The sequence below is a fragment of the Canis lupus genome, chromosome 20 (genome assembly GCF_003254725.2).
Source record: "Canis lupus dingo isolate Sandy chromosome 20, ASM325472v2, whole genome shotgun sequence".
NCBI classification, from domain to species: Eukaryota; Metazoa; Chordata; class Mammalia; order Carnivora; family Canidae; genus Canis; species Canis lupus.
Window position 1 is genome coordinate 52671897 of NC_064262.1, and position 16705 is coordinate 52688601.

The following is a 16705-nucleotide window of genomic DNA, read 5'->3' on the forward strand; positions in this document are numbered from 1 at the left end:
GGCAGATCTTCCGACACAAAACCACAACGGAACACACAACCAAATATTAAACAAATACCCACAAAGGGGGCTCAGACGTTTGCAAGTGTCCTCATTTCTCCCCATTCAGCCACATTCATAGATACAGGCAGTCACACTCCCGCATGGACACACGTGCCCTCAATTTCTTTCCTAGGCTCCTTCACTGGCACTGATCACACCCTCACACAAAACACAAGAACCTCTCGATGCTCACAAACACTCAAATCTCATGGTCTTGCAAATCCACTGGCAAACCCCAACTACACACGCACACGCACCACTCCTATATCCTCTGGACACAGACACCCACACAATCCAGATTCTTGTAGACACAACACACATGAACGACGTGGACACACACACACACACACACGCAGACACCCTGGAATACACTCGTTCGCCATTCGAAGACATTCAGAGACGCGCACGCTGGTGAGCACACACACACTCTTGTACGCGCCCGAGACGCAATCGGACACAGGCGCCCCCACGCACCCGCTGCCTCTCGGCCGCGGAGGACAGGCCCGCATGGATGCTCACGCGCACACGTGAGGGGACACACTTGGGCCAGCACCGCCCCCCCCCCCCCCCCCCGCAAACAGAGGGTCCCTGCCGGCCCCGGCGCACGCGCGCCCCCGCGCCCCTCCGCAGCCGCGCGCCGCCACCGCAGCCCGGGCCGCCCCACCCCGCGCCGGGGCCAGGCGGGGCCCGGGGGACCGGGTCGGGGTCTGGGCCGGGGGCGGGGCGCACCTGGGCTCCGCCCCGGGGCGGGGCCGACGCTGCGTCGCGAGCGCGAGCGGCCGCACCTGGCTCGGCGGCGGCGGCGGCGGCGGCGGCGGCGGCGGGCCCGGTCCGGGTGCGAGCGCGGCGCAGCCCAGCCCGAGCGAGCGCGGAGCGGGCGCCCGCAGCCCCGGCGCCGCCATGGTGGAGGCGGCGCCCCCCGGGCCCGGGCCGCTGCGGAGGACCTTCCTGGTGCCCGAGATCAAGTCGCTGGACCAGTACGATTTCTCGCGGGCCAAGGCGGCGGCCAGCCTGGCGTGGGTGCTGCGGGCCGCGTTCGGGGGCGCAGGTACGGGGCCGGGGGCGGCAGGTGCGGGGGGCGGGGCGGCGGAGGCCGGGGCCGTGGGAACAATAGCGCCGGCCGCCGGGGGGCCCCGGGCTCCGGCCCCGCCGCGCCGGGCCTCCGGGCTTCCTGCTCGGCCGGGGCGGCGGACTTTGCCCGCCCGGCTGCGGGAGCGCGGTGGGGGTGGGGCCGGCGGCCCCGATCGGCGCGGGGACCCCGGCGTCCGGGAGCCCAGGTGAGCGGGGCGGGGTCTCCGGGCGGGCCTGCGCGCCGTGCCCCCCTGCACACTCCCATCACGCCCCCGCGAGGACCGTGCCCCCCGCGCCGCCGCCGGGACCCACGCCCCGCGGCAGCCTTCCCTGCGCTGCGGGCGGCGGGGGCAGCTCCGGGAGCCCCGTCTTCCGCCTCCAGGGCCCGGGCAGCGGCTGGCAGCTGTGACTTATTACCCCCATTTTGCCTAGGAGAAGGGAATTGGCGTGTCCGAGATCGGCGGGGGTGGGGGCCCAGGTGGAGGGCCTTCTCCCGCTGGGGCAGAGCCTCCACTCGGCCGAGGCCCACATGGGGGAGGAAGTCAGGCCCCCCCAGGGGCACCGCTGCGGGTGGGTCCCCGGGGCTCCAGGGCCCGAGTGCGCCAAACCAGGGCCCTAGGGCCGACCGGCCACTCAGGCCAGAGCTGGGAGCCAGGCCTGTTACCGGGCAGCCAGGGTTAATTAAGGTCCGGGCCTTCCCGGGAGTCCTGGGGGGACGCCTTGCTCTCCCCCCGGCCTGTCCACTGGTCTTGGCACCAGCTGGGCACAGCCCATCCCCCCTTCAGTGGCCTTCCCAGATCAACCTGTTCTGGGTGTGGGGCTCGGGGACAGCTGCCCATCTCCTGGGTCCGCCCAAGCCTGTGTCTTTCTCCCAGCACCCTCCCGTGCAGGGCCCACTCTGAGGCCTGCCTTTCCCCCGAGGATCTGCTTGAGGAAGAAAGGAGGCTGGCAGGGAGAGACCCAGGTCTGCCCCAGCCTCTCACGGCCTGGGTTACGTGGCCCTAGAAGGCTTGACTTTGGGAATCAGAACTGGGTTTGCGTCCCAGCTCCACCAGGTTATGGACGAATTATCCCAGTTCTCTATAAAGCTTCTGTCCCCCCCACTCTCTTTTACAGAGGGGGGAACTTACCCATTTTGCAAATGACTGTGGGGCACCCACTAAGTGCCAGGGCAGGGCTTGGGTGATTGGGATCCCAGTACCCTCTTCACAGAGTTGCTGGAGGCAGACCTCAGATTTCTTCCCCTTGTGTCTGGCAGACAGTGCATTCTAAACGGCTGCTCGCTGTCACTGCTGCCGTGATCAGTAGCGGTATTTAAAATATATATTTAATTAATTTATTTATTTGAGATAGAATGAGAGAGAGAGAAAGGATGAGCATCAGGGAGGGGCAGAGGGAGAGAGAGAAGCAGACTCCCCATTGAGCAGGGAGCCCAATGCGGGGCTTGGTCCCAGGGCCCCAGAATTATGACCTGAGCTGAAGGCAGATACTTAACCAACTAAGCCACCCAGGTGCCCCAGTAGTGGCGTTTTTATTAAGAATATTAAGATTACCGTGGAGCAGAAATTACTGTCCCATTTCACAGAAAGGAAAGTGAGGTCTCTTGGGATGCCCTGACTCACCCAGTTCTGTTCTCACTGAGCCAGCTCCCTGCACTGTCCAAGATCCTCCCTGAGGGTCAGGTGCACTCCTCCTCCGACCCTCCTTCCCTAGACAGAGGGAGGGGCTGAGGAAGGTGGGACACCAGGCCCAGAGAAGGAAGTAGGGAACAGAGATCTACTTGATTCATGAACTCTGGGACTTTTTACCCATGCGGGTTGGGTGCCAGGCTGGTGCTGGGTGCTCAGGACAGAGAGGATGGGGGTGGAGTTGGGAGAGAGGGGGATGGGACATGAAACCGGATCATTGCTGCTTAGGGTGATAAGGTCTGTGTTGTAGAGGAGTCTGTTAGGGGCAGGAGGAGGAAATCCCTGAGCTCTGCCTGGGAGGGAAGGAGAAAGGAAGTCTCCCCAAAGGAGGGAGGGTTTGAACCTTGAGGGATGCTTTTAGGAGTTCGCCAGAGGGAGGAGACCGGCATGCAGAAAGGCCTGGGGGTTTGGGCCAGCGGGGAGTTCTCAGAGAAGACTGTGCAGGTCCCCGTGGTGGGGTGGTGGCTGAGGGAGGTGGGAGATGAGAGAGGCTGGTGGGACAGAGGAGGGCCTCTCAAGCTCTGTGTGTGTGTGTGTGTGTGTGTGTGGAGGGGGGAATCTGAGGGCGCTGGGGAGCCATGGAACATGTTTGAGGACTTGACAAAATGAGATCAGATATGCAGTTGCCCAAAGGGAAGGCAGTTCTGGTGGCCCGGAGGCACAGGCGTGAGGAGGCTGTGGGAATGCAGGCAGGTGGGCTCCGGGACTCTAACTCAGAGATAACAAAGGGTGCCATCTCTATGCAAGTTTGGGAAACACCGCACCAAAGTCCCTCATGCCAGAGCATCAGTGTGACCTCTGGGGAGACTGGGTTCATGTCAGCTGGACCGTTTATTAGCTGTGTGATCCTGGGCAAGTTATCTCAGCTCTCTGGGCCTTGGTTTTCTCATTGGGACCATGGGGCTAAGAGCAAGCGTCCTAAGGGTTACTCGAGCAAATGCATGCAAGGCGGCCGTGGTATAAGTACATGCTAGCTGTGTTGTAGAGCTGGGTGGTCCAGGGTGGTGGCCACATCCACATGTGGCTCATCTTTGTTGTGATGTGTTGTAAATGTAAGTGAACTACACCGTGGCCTGATATCTGAAGACTTGATATAAGAAAAAAAAAAAAAAGTGAAATATCTCATCCATAAGGCTTTTATATTAATTACATGTTTAAATGATAGTATTAGATATGTATTGGGTTAAATATGTTACTAGGGTTCCTCGTTTCTACTTTTCTAATGGGGCTACTACAAAGTTTAATAAAACGACGTATGTGGGCCAAGCTGTATTTCTGTCAGACGGCACTACACTATGCTAGATGCCTAATAAACATTTTTAGTAGAGAGCGGTGGCTCTCAAGCGGGGGTGGGGTGGGGTGGGGTGGTTTGCCTCTTAGACCTTTGGTAGTGTCTGGAGACATTTTTCATTGTCACTACTTAGAGGAGGGTGCTCCTGGCATATAGTGAGTAGAGACCAGCGACTCTGCTGCTCATCTTACAACGCCCTGGACAGCCTACCCCACTCCCCGCTGAACACAAAGAAGTATCCAGCTGCAATGCCAGTAGTGCCAGGTGTAGGCACACACACAGGTAGAGAGGAAGTGCTTGATGAGCATTAGCTATTGGTAGGCCTGGCTCACGTTTTTTTCATCTTGAAGGTCCTGACATGTCCTGCAGGAAAGAAATTTGTTTAATTTTGCCTGTGGGTGCAGGAAATGAGCTGGGGCTGGGGAGGTAGGGAGCAGGGCTTGGGTTGGGGAGATGCCAGGAGGTTGAAACCCAAGGACTTTAGGTGTTGGGGGAGGTGGACAGGAGGAGAGATGGTGATTTCTCCCTGCAATTTCTCTCACAGAGGGAAGGAACAGGTTTGGAGCAAGGTACTGAGCATCACGGGAGATGCCCAGAGGGCAGTGGGACACAAGGCCTGGGCTGCAGCAGGTGGCAGTGCTCAGATGGCCATGGGAGCCATCATGGGGTGGGGAGTACATATCCACTTACAGGGCTGCTCTGACCGAGCTGTCAGCAGCCTGGCATTGACCGGGCACGTGGGGAGGAGGCCTGGCTTGAGTGGTGGGACAGAGAAAAAGCTGGGAGATGCCGGGGGAGGAAGGTTTCCGGAATAAGGAGGTGCTGGGCAGAGCGCCCAGGCAAGATACGGCCCACAACTGTGCGTTGGAGGGCCGCTGCTGGCCTTGGGGAGGCTGGGAGCTGGGAGGGCAGGAGCCCGGATCAGGGAGGTTGGGATGGGGATCAGGTGGAAGGAAGGAAGCCTGGAGAATTCTCTTCTTTCAAGGAGCTGCCCTGAGGGGGCAAGAGTGGGTACAACTCTCCACAGGAGTGGAGCATGAAGAGGGAAGGTCAAGTGTGATTTTAGGAGGCAGAGGCCGGGGCAGGGAGGGACTGAAGGGGAAGATGCCTGGGTCCTTGTAGGTAAGGGCGGGGCGTCTCTGGGGAGCAGGGCTGTGACGACAGGCACCTGGGGAGGGTCTGGTAGGTCAGGCGCAAACATTTTTAAGCAGCAGAATCCTGCCTCCCGTTCTTTCAGACACACAGAACCCCAAAAGACAAAACTGTTCGGATTGGAATTAAGAGTCGGGGCCTCCCGGGAAGACCCCCACGAGGGCAGGCTTCCGGTGCTGGCCTCAATCACCTCCTCCCAGACCTCCCCAGAGAATCTTCCTAGTGGCTTATTCTGGTCTTTCTCCTCCCCACCCTTGGATCCTGCTTGGGGGCTCCCCCCCACCCTTCCCTCTGCATGGGGCTTCCTCAGACCTCCTCCTGCCCTGCCTGTCTCCTTCAGTGTTTTCAGGGGTTCCGTGGCCGCCTCTGCAAGGTGCTCTCACCTCTCTCCTAAGGCCCAGGCCCTCACAGTCAGCCTATGCCGCCTCACCTGCTGCCCCTCCTGTACCCCCACCTTAGCCCTCTTTCCAGTCACACCTGATGGGGCCCGGACGCCTCCCTCTCGCTCCCCCTCCACTGCCTCCACCCTTCAGTCACCAGGTGGAGACCAGTCACCCCCTCTCCCCCCAGAATGTCTGCAGCCTTGCTACCTCCCCCTTCTGTCCCCTGCCAGCCAGCCTTCCACCCCACAGCTCACCTCACCCCACCCCAGCCTCCAAGCTGAGAGAGGGCGTAGAGTCTGCTAAAGGCCTGGCTTTGAATCCCAGTGTCGGCGTGGTCCAGCTGTGTGGCCTTAGGCAGGTTACTTTCCTTTTCTGTGCCTGTTTCTGGAGTTCCTGGTTGTGCCCTGGCTGCTGCTTCCCAGGCTTGTGGGGCGCCAGGGGAGATCATGTGATCAAGTCATTGTTACCGTCCGAGGGTCTGCAAGGCCGCCCACCTCCCGGCAAGCCGCTGCGCAGGTGGCCCCACGCTGACTCCTCTCCCGTCCCGGAGCCGCCCTCCCCCCGAGGCGCTGTGCTCTCCCACCTCTTGGCCTCGGCTGGTGCAGGCCCCTCCACCCCAGCCTCTTCCTCTGGCGAACTCCTGCACACCTGCGGGCCTCCGCCCAGGCCCCCTAGCCTCCGTCCCGGCGCCGACCTCCCCACGGGTGCGTGGGCCCTGACCCGCCATCACCCCCTCGCCCCACAGAGCATGTGCCCTCGGAGCTGTGGGAGCCCTTCTACACCGACCAGTACGCGCAGGAGCACGTGAAGCCCCCCGTGACGCGGCTGCTGCTCTCGGCCGAGCTCTACTGCCGGGCCTGGCGCCAGGCACTGCCGCAGCTCGAGCCCCCCCCCAGCCCCTCTGCGCTGCTGGCCCTTCTGGCGAGGAGGGGCACCGTGCCCGCGCTGCCCGAGCGCCCTGTGCAGGAGGCGGACCTGAGGCACCAGCCTATCCTCATGGTAGGCCCCGCCCCGCCCCGCCCCGCCCCGCCCCGCCCGCCAGGCCTGGCTCCTCCACAGAGGCCCCGCCCACGGGCCTGGCTCCTCTCCAGAGGCTCCACCCACAGGTCTGGCTCCTCCCCCAGAGGCCCCGCCCACAGGCCTGGCTCCTCCCCAGAGGCTCCACCCACAGGCCTGGCTCCTCCCCCAGAGGCCCCGCCCACAGGCCTGGCTCCTCCCCAGAGGCTCCACCCACAGGCCTGGCTCCTCCCCCAGAGGCCCCGCCCACAGGCCTGGCTCCTCCCCAGAGGTCCCACCCACAGGCCCATCTCCTCCCCAGTGTCTCCCCTCCAGGCCCGGCTCCTCCCCAGAGGCCCCGCCCACCCGACCTGGCTCCTCCCAGAGGTCCCACCCACAGGCCCATCTCCTCCCCAGTGTCTCCCCTCCAGGCCCGGCTCCTCCCCAGAGGCCCCGCCCACCCGACCTGGCTCCTCCCAGAGGTCCCGCCCACCAGGTCTGGCTCCCCCCGAAGGCTCCGCCCACCCGGCCTGGCTTCTCCCCTGGCACTATCCTGGGCCCTTGACATGCTCTAATGGCCCGCCAGAAGTGGTTCTTCCAGCACCTTATCCTGGCTCCTTCCCTGAAGCCCCACCCACTAACCGTGGCCCATCCCAAGCCCCTCCTACTTCAGGCGCCCCGAGCCCCCATACCTTGAGGTTCTTCCTCTCCTCCCTCAGAGGTGAGGGGAGCCCCCGTCCCTCGCCCTGGCCTCACCCTTCAGCCCTTACCCCCACAGGGAGCCCACCTGGCTGTCATTGACGCCCTCATGGTTGCCTTCGCCTTCGAGTGGACAAAGACACTGCCCGGTCCTTTGGCCCTGGCCAGCTTGGAGCACAAGCTCCTTTTCTGGGTGGACACGGTAGGTGGGGTTAGGCTGGCACCGGCTGGGGGCCAGGACCACCTGGTGACCTGCGCACTGACCCCACCCTGCTCCCCAGACCATCCGGCGGCTGCAGGAGAAGACTGAGCAGGAAGCTGCCCAGAGAGCCTCTCCCGTGGCCCCTGCAGATGGGGTGGCCCCAGCACAGCCCTCGGTGAGGCTAGGGCGATGGCCGGATGGCTGGGTGCGAGGACAGTTGGAGGGCTGGGTGGGCAGGGAAGGGGTGCCGTGGAGGAGGCCATTCCTGCACTGGGGGGGCTGGAGGTGACTCTTTCTCTCTGCCCTCTCCCCCCGCCTCTCCTGCTGCTCCCCCCTCTGCCTCTCTGGCATCAGTGCCCCACACGCTGGTACTGGAAGCTGGTTCCTGTAAGTGGGGCTGTGTCTCCGCCCCGTCTGCCTGCCTTGCTCGTCGCTTTGTCGCTTTGTCTCTCTGTGTGTCCGTTCTGCCTGCCTGTCCGCTCCCTCTCCTACTTCTTCCCAGCTGTGAGCAGAAGACGAGGGACCCCCGCCCTGGGGGACAGAGAGAACCCCTCTGTAGTCCGAGGGAAGAGCTGAATCTGCTATTAACTCACAGGGCAGACCCCCCCTCACCCCCCAGTTACCTTTCTGGCAGTGAGTTATCAGGAGGGCAGAGCTCCCCGGCTCGTCCATCTCGGCTGAGCTGGAAGCTGAGCTGCTAACACTCCTGAAGGGAGGGCTCTAACCCATCGGATGCGTGGATCCTTACCCCAGTGGGCAGGGCACGTGGAGAAGACCCCTTTAGCCAAGAGGAAGATCCTCCAACCCAGAAGGTGGAAGTACCTTCCTAAGACCCCAGTTTCCCTAAGGACAAATCCCAGCTGTGGTGGTGACAGTGGTGGGAGAGGCTGTCCATCCCCGAAGCACGAGGAGAAAGTGACCCCTACAAGGGGGAGGCCTTGGGCTGGAGAGGGTCCCCGCCTTTGCTCACTCTGGGGCCTCCTTCTTTCCACTCTTGGGCCTGGGTTGGGGGCTCCTCTCCTTCTGCCTACCTGCTTCCTCTGCATCCCCTCCCCGAGCTGGGGCCTGGGTCTTTTGTGGGGTGTGGGGCGGGGAGATCCTCTGCATGGGAGGCTGCTCTGTGGGGTCCCTCCAGGCTGGGAGGAGCTGGGGTCCCCAAAGCCGGCCAGAGCGCAGTCAGAGCTGGATGGCCAGGGCTCACGACAGGGTCAGGGCTATCTCCCCCTCCCCTGGAGGTGTGCTTGGGGGCCCAGCAAGTCAGCACGCCTCCCGCCCCGCTGACGGCCGCTCCTCTCCCCCCAGCACGCAATTGCCTTCTGTTTGAAGGAGTCGGGGAGCAAACCCCCCATGGTAATGTATCCCCCGCCCCGGGGTCCCAGGAGTCCTGCCCCAGCCCTCGCTGCTGGCCTGGCTGCTCGCAGACACTTCCTTTGCCTCTTGCTGCTGCCCTTCCCCCGCTCCAGGCTGGCCCCACTCTGGCTCTGGGTCCCCCAGCTTCACGCCCCCTCATGGCGGATACCCCAGGCCCCCCCACCCAGCCTGCATGACTGCTCACCCGGGGCCAGCCTGATCTCTGACCTAACTTGGCTCCTGCCCACAGATCCGATACCGCAAGGACCGAGCTGTGGCCCGACACGCCCCCTGCTTTCCAACCGTGACCACCCTCCAGGATCTGGCAAGTGGGGCCGCGCTGGCTGCCACAATCCACTGCTATTGTCCCCAGCTCTTGCGACTCGAGGGTGAGTGGGTGCGGGTGGGCCACACTTGTCCTTGGGAGCTTGGCACCCAGGCATCTGCCCCAGAGTGGTGCAGGAATTGTGAGTGCATTTTCCAGAACTAGAAGGCCAGGGTGTGAACATTTCTCCCCCTGCCCCGCCTCCCCCCCGCAAGTAGCTGTGTGACCTTGCACAAGTGTCTAAACTTCTCTGTACTTCGTATAATTCATTCCTGCTGCAAGTTTATAGAACTCCAGATCCTGTTTTAGGTGCTGGAGGTCCAGTGAGAACAGTATAGACTGCTCCTGACCTCAGGCAGCTCACATCCTAGTTGGGAGGGAAAGACACTAAGTGAATCCAGAAGAACATTCTGGATGTTAAATGCTCCGGTGGGGGCTGGGTGGTCGGGAAGAGCTTTCAGATTTGAGTTCCTGGGGGGACTAATTCTCCAGGTAGTTGGGAACAGATGCAAAGGCCTGAAGGAGCAGCTTGTCCTAGTACCGGTGTTGTGGAGGGCACCTAGCGTGAGGCTCGGCCTGTAGGAGGCCCTCGCTTCCCCGGGGCCCCGTCCTCCTTCCCATAGAGCTGGGGACCCAGGTCTCTTGTCCCCACAGAGGTGTGCCTCAAGGACCCCATGTCTGTGGCGGACAGCCTGTACAACCTCCAGCTGGTGCAGGATTTTTGTGCCTCCCGCCTTCCTCGCGGCTGCCCCCTGTCCCTGGAGGATCTGCTTTATGTCCCACCGCCCCTCAAGGTAAGGCCGTCCTGAGGCCTCGTGGGCTGAGGCCGGCGTCCCGAGCCACGGGTCCCAGCGGCTGACCCTGCCTTCTGCCTCCAGATCAACCTGGTGGTGCTGCTCGCCGAGATGTTCATGTGCTTTGAGGTGCTGAAACCTGATTTTGTACAGGCCAAGGACCTGCCTGACGGTCATGGTGAGGCCTGGCCCCTGGGTGCGGGGCGGGGTAGGGAGGCCGGGCCCTTGCTCACGTGCTCTCTCTGCTGCAGCGGCCTCCCCCCGGGCCTCGGAGGCCTCTCCCGCTCAGAACAGCAGTGGCTGCAGGTACAGTTTCCCTGTTGGGTGAGTCTCGGTGGCCGTGATGGGCCCTTCCTCCCGCTGGGCTCTGCGGCCGGGCTAGGGGAGGCTCTGTTCTCACTCCTGGGAGAGGTGAGCAGGTGCGGGCGGCGGGGCTGGGGGGGTCCCTCTGCTGACGCGCGTCTCTTGGCAGTTCTCCTGTCTTCAACTTCCGCCACCCACTCCTGTCACCCGGCGGCCCCCAGTCCCCACTCCGTGGATCCACAGGTGAGGGCAGGGGTACGGCTTGTCTCTGGAGAGACCCCTACCCAGACACGGCCTCAGCAGACATCATGTCTCCTCCTGATCCCTCCGCTGGGTCTCCCTCTGGCACCTCAACGGCCCCACGGTGACACTTGTTGACCCCCACAGTGACCCCCAGCTATCTGTCCACATAATGCCCCATCAGTGACACCTCTGACAGACCCCACCCAGGGACCCCAGTGACTCCATAGTGGCCACTGAGTGACCACTTGCCAACCCTCCCCAGGGTCCCTGAAGTCCTCCCCGTCCATGTCCCACATGGAGGCCCTCGGCAAGGCCTGGAACCGTCAGCTCAGGTGAGTGCATGTCCAGGGCCTGGCCGGTGGAGCAGGCTGGGCAGGGGTGGGGCTGGGGCTCGTCCCAGGGGCTGACCCCTCCCTCCTGCCGCCCAGCCGTCCGCTCTCCCAGGCAGTGTCGTTCAGCACCCCCTTTGGCCTGGACAGCGATGTGGATGTCGTCATGGGAGACCCCGTCCTGCTCCGCTCCGTCAGCTCAGACAGCTTGGGCCCCCCGCGCCCTGTGCCAGCCCGGACCCCCGTCCAGCCACCCCCGGAGCCTGGCGACCTGCCTACCATCGAGGAGGCCCTGCAGATCATCCACAGTGCCGAGCCCCGGCTGCTCCCAGATGGGGCTGCCGACGGCAGCTTCTACCTCCACTCCCCTGAGGGCTCCTCCAAACTGCCGCTGGCTTCCTCCTACCCACTCGAGGGCGCCTCGAAGCCACTGCCCGATGGGCCCACCAAAGTACCCACCTACGTGCCCCACCCCGAGGGCCCCTTGAAACCATCTCCCTGCCCGGCCGGGGAGGTGTCGAAACCGTTGGCCCTATCCGAGGGCTCCCCGAAGGCAGCAGCCTCGTCCCCTGCGGCCGGCAATTCCGAAGTGAAGATGACCAGCTTTGCAGAACGCAAGAAGCAGCTGGTGAAGGCTGAGGCCGAGGCAGGGTCCCCGGCGGCCACCCCCACAGCACCGGAGGCCCTGAGCTCAGAGATGAGCGAGCTGGGAGCCCGGCTGGAGGAGAAACGGCGGGCCATCGAGGCTCAGAAGCGACGGATCGAGGCCATCTTCGCCAAGCACCGCCAGCGACTGGGCAAGAGCGCTTTCCTGCAGGTGCAGCCACGGGAGGCCGGAGGGGAGGCAGAGGCCGAGCCGGGCCTGGTCCCCGGTGGGGAGCGGCCGGCGGGTGAGGGCCAGGGTGAGCCGTCCCCACGGCCCAAGGCAGTGACTTTCTCACCTGAACTGGGCCCGGTGCCCCCCGAGGGGCTGGGGGACTATAACCGGGCGGTCAGCAAGCTCAGCGCTGCACTGAGCTCCCTGCAGCGGGACATGCAGAGGCTCACGGACCAGCAGCAGCGGCTCCTGGCCCCGCCCGAAGCCCCCGGGCCCGCCCCGCCGCCCGCTGCCTGGGTCATCCCTGGTCCCACTGCGGGTCCCAAAGCCGCCTCTCCCAGCCCCGCTCGGCGAGCCCCAGCTGCCCGGCGCAGCCCCGGGCCCGGCCCCAGCCCGACGCCCCGAAGCCCGAAACACGCACGGCCGGCGGAGCTGCGGCTGGCGCCCCTGACCAGAGTGCTCACGCCTCCCCACGATGTAGACAGCCTCCCCCACCTGCGCAAGTTCTCGCCCAGCCAGGTGCCCGTGCAGACGCGCTCCTCTATCCTCCTGGCGGAGGGGTCACCTCCGGAGGAGCCTGTGGCCCGGCCCGGCCTCATCGAGATCCCCCTGGGCAGCCTGGAAGAGCCCACAGCCGAGGACGAGGGAGACGGGAGCCCCCCCGGTGCTGAGGACTCCTTAGAGGAAGAGGCATCTTCAGAGGGAGAGCCCCGGGCCGGGCTGGGCTTCTTCTACAAGGTGAGAGGCCCCGGAGTGGGTGGGGAAGGGCCTGGGGGAGCGGGGTCGCTGGTGGATAATCAGGAGGGTGATAGCTGGGTGGGGGTGGGCAGATGGATCAACTGATGGGTGGGTGGTGGGCAGAGGTACACAGGTGGGTGACAGATGGGGCAGGAGTGGGTGGACAGACAGGGCCGGGGTCTGCCGTGGCACCTCCTCCCTCATGTTCTCTCCTTCATACAACCTCCACCGCGGCCCTGCCAGTTCCCCATCCTACACCGCATAGCACCCCCAGCCCGGGCCAGTGGTGTCGCCTGGACGCTGGCAGTCATGTCCTGACTGGCCTCTACTATCCACCCCACCCCTCCATGCCTGGCCGTTTTCTTTCTTTTCTTTTCTTTTCTTTTCTCTTTTTAAGAGTTTATTTATTCATGATAGAGAAAGAGGCAGAGACAGGCAGAGGGAGAAGCAGGCTCCATGCCAGGAGCTGGACGCAGGACTCGATCCTGGGACTCTAGGATCGCGCCCTGGGCCAAAGGTGGCGCTAAATTGCTGAGCCCCCCAGGGATCCCCTGCCTGGCCATTTTCAACTGAGGAGCCAGACATCTCTCTCTCTCTCTCACACAAACACACACACACACACACACACACACACACACACACTTAAACCTTTCTGTAGTCCCCCTTGTTCCAGATTGTGGAACAAAGTCCCCCTCCTGGCTCTGGGCTCTGCTCACCTCTCCCACCTGCCCTATCCCCTTCCCAGCTCCACACCCCAGCCACCCTGGCCCCTGCTGTTCCAGGCCCGCAAGGCTTGTTCTAGCCTCAGGGCTCTTGCACTTGCTGTCCCCTCAGCCTGGAATATCCTCTTCCCCTCCCAACCCTCCCCAGTGAAGCCCGAGTCATTCCCCCCCGGGCTGCCTGCCGCCTCTTCCGAGAAGCCTCGCTTAGTGCCCCCGGGTGAGGACACGTCCCTCCCCGTGCTGCAGCAGGCAGCTACTTCTGCTCGGTTAGGTGGCCTTCCTCACTGGGTTAATTCAGCGCTTGGTGTGAACAGCACCCAGTCTGCCCAGGCACCCAGCATAGGGCTGTGCACAAAGCAGGAACCGACTAAGCGCCTTCGGACCAGTTACAAAAGTGAAAGGAGGGGTGGGTGGCAGGCGGGGTCGACAGAAGTACTAGGGGGAGGGACAGCCGCTGGACTCGGTGCCTGTCCCCAGGATGAAGACAAGCCCGAGGACGAGATGGCCCAAAAGCGGGCCAGCCTGCTGGAGCGGCAGCAGCGGCGGGCAGAGGAGGCACGGCGGCGGAAACAGTGGCAGGAGGCCGAGAAGGAGCAGCGGAGGGAAGAGGCCGCTCGGTGAGGCTGGGTGCTGCCTGGGACCCCTGCCACCAGTGAACCTGTGACCCACCTGACTGCTTGATTAACTCTTGACCTGCAGGCTGGCCCAGGAGGAGGTGACCTCAGGCCCCCCGGCCCCCCCAGCTCCCGTGGCCCCCTCAGCAACCCCAGCCCCTGCTGCCAGGGCCCCAGTGGAGGAAGAGGTGGGCCCCAGGCGGGGGGACTTCACTCGGCTTGAGTATGAACGCAGGGCCCAGCTGAAGCTGATGGATGACCTTGACAAAGTGCTGCGGCCGCGGGCTGCGGGGACCGGGGGGCCGGGCCGGGGCGGGCGGAGGGCCCCCCGGCCACGCTCTGGTTGCTGTGATGACTCGGCCCTGGCACGAAGCCCTGCCCGTGGCCTGCTGGGTAAGGACCCTGTAGGGCTGGGGCATCAGGGATGGTGCCTGCCCCACACCCCTTGTCCAGGGCTTATTGAGACCCCCCATGAGGACATGGGGGTGATGGGGGCCTTGGGGGGATGGCCCATGCCTGGTGGACTTCCAAAAGGATATGGGGGCTACGGCGGGGTAAGGCGTGCTGGACAGAACCGGCCCAGAGTCCTCTCTAGGGCTTAAGGAATGTGAGGCCCTCTAAGGGCTGTTCAGGAACGAGAGCCTCCTGGGGTGGGGGTGGGGGGAGGGGCTTCCTCACAGCCGGCTGGGCACAGCCCTCTCCCCCGCGGGTCGGGGGAGATCCATCTCAATTGGAGTGTACAGGGTAAGGGTCTCGTGCGGGGCTGACCCCACATTCCCTCCACAGCCTGCGGGTGAGCATACCCCTACCCACCCCCCCAGCCCAGTGGAGGGTAGGGATGACCCCGTGCCCTCTTCTCCCAGGCTCCCGGCTCAGCAAAGTCTACTCTCAGTCCACCCTGTCACTATCGACTGTGGCCAACGAGGCCCCCCATAACCTTGGCGTGAAGAGGCCCACGTCTCGGTGAGTTTGGCGCAGGCAGGTGGGTGCCCTCTCGGTCCGTGTGTGTCTTCCACTGAAGCGGAGGAGAGGGCACAGTCCAGTGCATGTGTGCAAGGGGGGCTGTGGCCAGGCCTCAGGAACACGCCTGTGTGCCTGAGCGGGACCAGGTATCTTACGGCCAGAGTATATACACGGACGTGCACGTCTCCCACTGCAGGGTCCTGGGCCCATCTCTCCCTGGTCCCTCTGCCTCCAGGGAGGCTTCCCCTGCCAGTGACCGCCTCCCTGTCCTCTCCTGTCCCCCCACAGGGCTCCGTCCCCATCCGGCCTCATGTCCCCCAGCCGCCTGCCTGGCAGCCGTGAGCGCGACTGGGAGAACGGCAGCAACGCCTCGTCCCCGGCGTCGGTGCCTGAGTACACAGGTAAGCGGGGCCGGAGCTGGCGAGCCCCGGGCTGGCCTGTGCCCCGTGGGCCCCGCTGACCGCCCTGCCCTCTAGGTCCGCGGCTGTACAAGGAGCCCAGCGCCAAGTCCAACAAGTTCATCATCCACAACGCCCTGTCTCACTGCTGCTTGGCGGGCAAGGTGAACGAACCGCAGAAGAACCGCATCCTTGAGGTGAGCCTGTGCCTGGGGCTGGGGGGCCAGCGGGTGGGCGGGGCAGGGGGTCCCTGCCGGCTGGCCAACCGCTTCCACCACCCAACCAGGAAATTGAGAAGAGCAAGGCCAACCACTTCCTGATCCTCTTCCGCGACTCGAGCTGCCAGTTCCGAGCCCTGTATACGCTGTCCGGGGAGACAGAGGAGCTGACGCGGCTGGCAGGCTACGGCCCGCGTACGGTCACGCCCGCCATGGTTGAGGGCATCTACAAGTACAACTCAGATCGCAAGCGCTTTACCCAGATCCCTGCCAAGACCATGTCCATGAGTGTAGACGCCTTCACCATCCAGGGCCACCTCTGGCAGAGCAAGAAGCCCACTACTCCCAAGAAGGGCAGCAGCACCCCCAAGTAGCCTCATCCCAGAGGTACACAGGGCAGGCCCCAGCCGTCGCCCTCCCGGAGGACAGCCTGGAGGACAATCAGTTGGTATTCCTGGGTCTCGTCTGTCCCCAACTTTGTCTGGGTAGGGCTGGAGTCCCTACCCCCTAACTTCTGTCCTGTCCTGCTGTGGGGGCTGAGCTGGGAGGTTCAGGGACTCAGGGCTCAGCTCAGTCTCCTGTCTGTCCTCCCCACCTTCTTGAATAAAATAATTTAGAAAGAGCTTGCGTGTGGCATCTCCCCAAGGCTGGCTGGGGCGCCCTGTGACATCTCTACCCGGGTTTTCCTTTCTCAGTGGCCCTGATGCGGTGCCTGCCAAGGCTCCTTGGCCGCCTCTTTCTGACCTCCCTCTGTGGCCTCACCACCCGCCCCTCACTCCACTTTCCTCCCAAGTGTGGATGTTACTGGCCTCGTGGTATTTTACTGTGGCCAAGTGCTAAGCTCGACCTTCTCTCCTTCCACTGCCTGCCTCCGTTTCTAGGCTTGGTTACCACCACTAGAGGATTCCCATGTTTCCCTCCTACAAGCTCTACATCCAAGGGTCTGGGCCCATCCTTGGCATGGCCGTGGACGGCTCAGATCGAGGAGCTCCGCCCTGAGCTCTGGCACAGAACCAGCTTCCCCCACCCCACCTCATACCTAATGGCCTCTTTGGTCTCACGCTTCTCTCCACCCCCATGACCCCCCCCACCCCAGGCCAAGGACCTGCCCCTCTCCCTCCCCTTCCCACCACAAGCCAATCCCTCACAGCCCACATGGCCTGCTTAGGGCACAAATCTGATTACATCCCATGATGCTTAAAATCCCTTAATAGTTTAGAGCCCACTAATGGCTTCCCAGAGCTTAGGCCTAACGACCACACCCTGGCCCAGGGCTGAGGTCTAGCTCCTGGCTGCTGTCCAGGATGAGGAGTACCTTGCTAAGCTCGCTGACCTGCCTTCCCTTGGGAGGAGGTCAGCGCCCTGGC

General features: G+C 63.6%; 1 protein-coding gene and 1 long non-coding RNA gene across 10 annotated transcripts; one reads left to right on the forward strand and one right to left on the reverse strand.

Annotated features, from left to right (window-relative positions):
- The first annotated feature begins 852 nt into the window (after positions 1–852).
- On the forward strand, positions 853–15960 carry CAMSAP3 (calmodulin regulated spectrin associated protein family member 3). 9 transcript variants are annotated; one of them, XM_049097784.1, is made up of 19 exons: positions 853–1090; positions 6373–6626; positions 7402–7524; positions 7604–7699; positions 7879–7911; positions 8827–8874; positions 9125–9263; positions 9854–9993; positions 10078–10171; positions 10245–10317; positions 10466–10539; positions 10802–10871; positions 11019–12423; positions 13623–13762; positions 13845–14152; positions 14623–14722; positions 15011–15123; positions 15199–15317; positions 15407–15960. In XM_049097784.1, the coding sequence occupies exons 1-19, from the start codon at positions 943–945 to the stop codon at positions 15710–15712; spliced, it is 3783 nt and encodes a 1260-aa protein (XP_048953741.1). In that variant the 5' UTR covers positions 853–942; the 3' UTR covers positions 15713–15960. The 9 variants fall into 9 exon arrangements, with proteins under 9 accessions (XP_048953741.1, XP_025313153.1, XP_025313154.1 ...); XM_025457368.3 differs by having other exon boundaries at positions 855–1090; positions 10968–12423; XM_025457369.3 differs by having other exon boundaries at positions 856–1090; positions 10245–10299; positions 10968–12423.
- LOC112666439 (uncharacterized) lies at positions 2601–6379 on the reverse strand. Its single transcript, XR_003140855.3, has 2 exons — positions 5882–6379; positions 2601–4455 (listed from the first exon to the last, which is right to left on the reverse strand). It is a non-coding gene; the product is annotated as an uncharacterized LOC112666439 (long non-coding RNA).
- Positions 15961–16705: the final 745 nt, after the last annotated feature.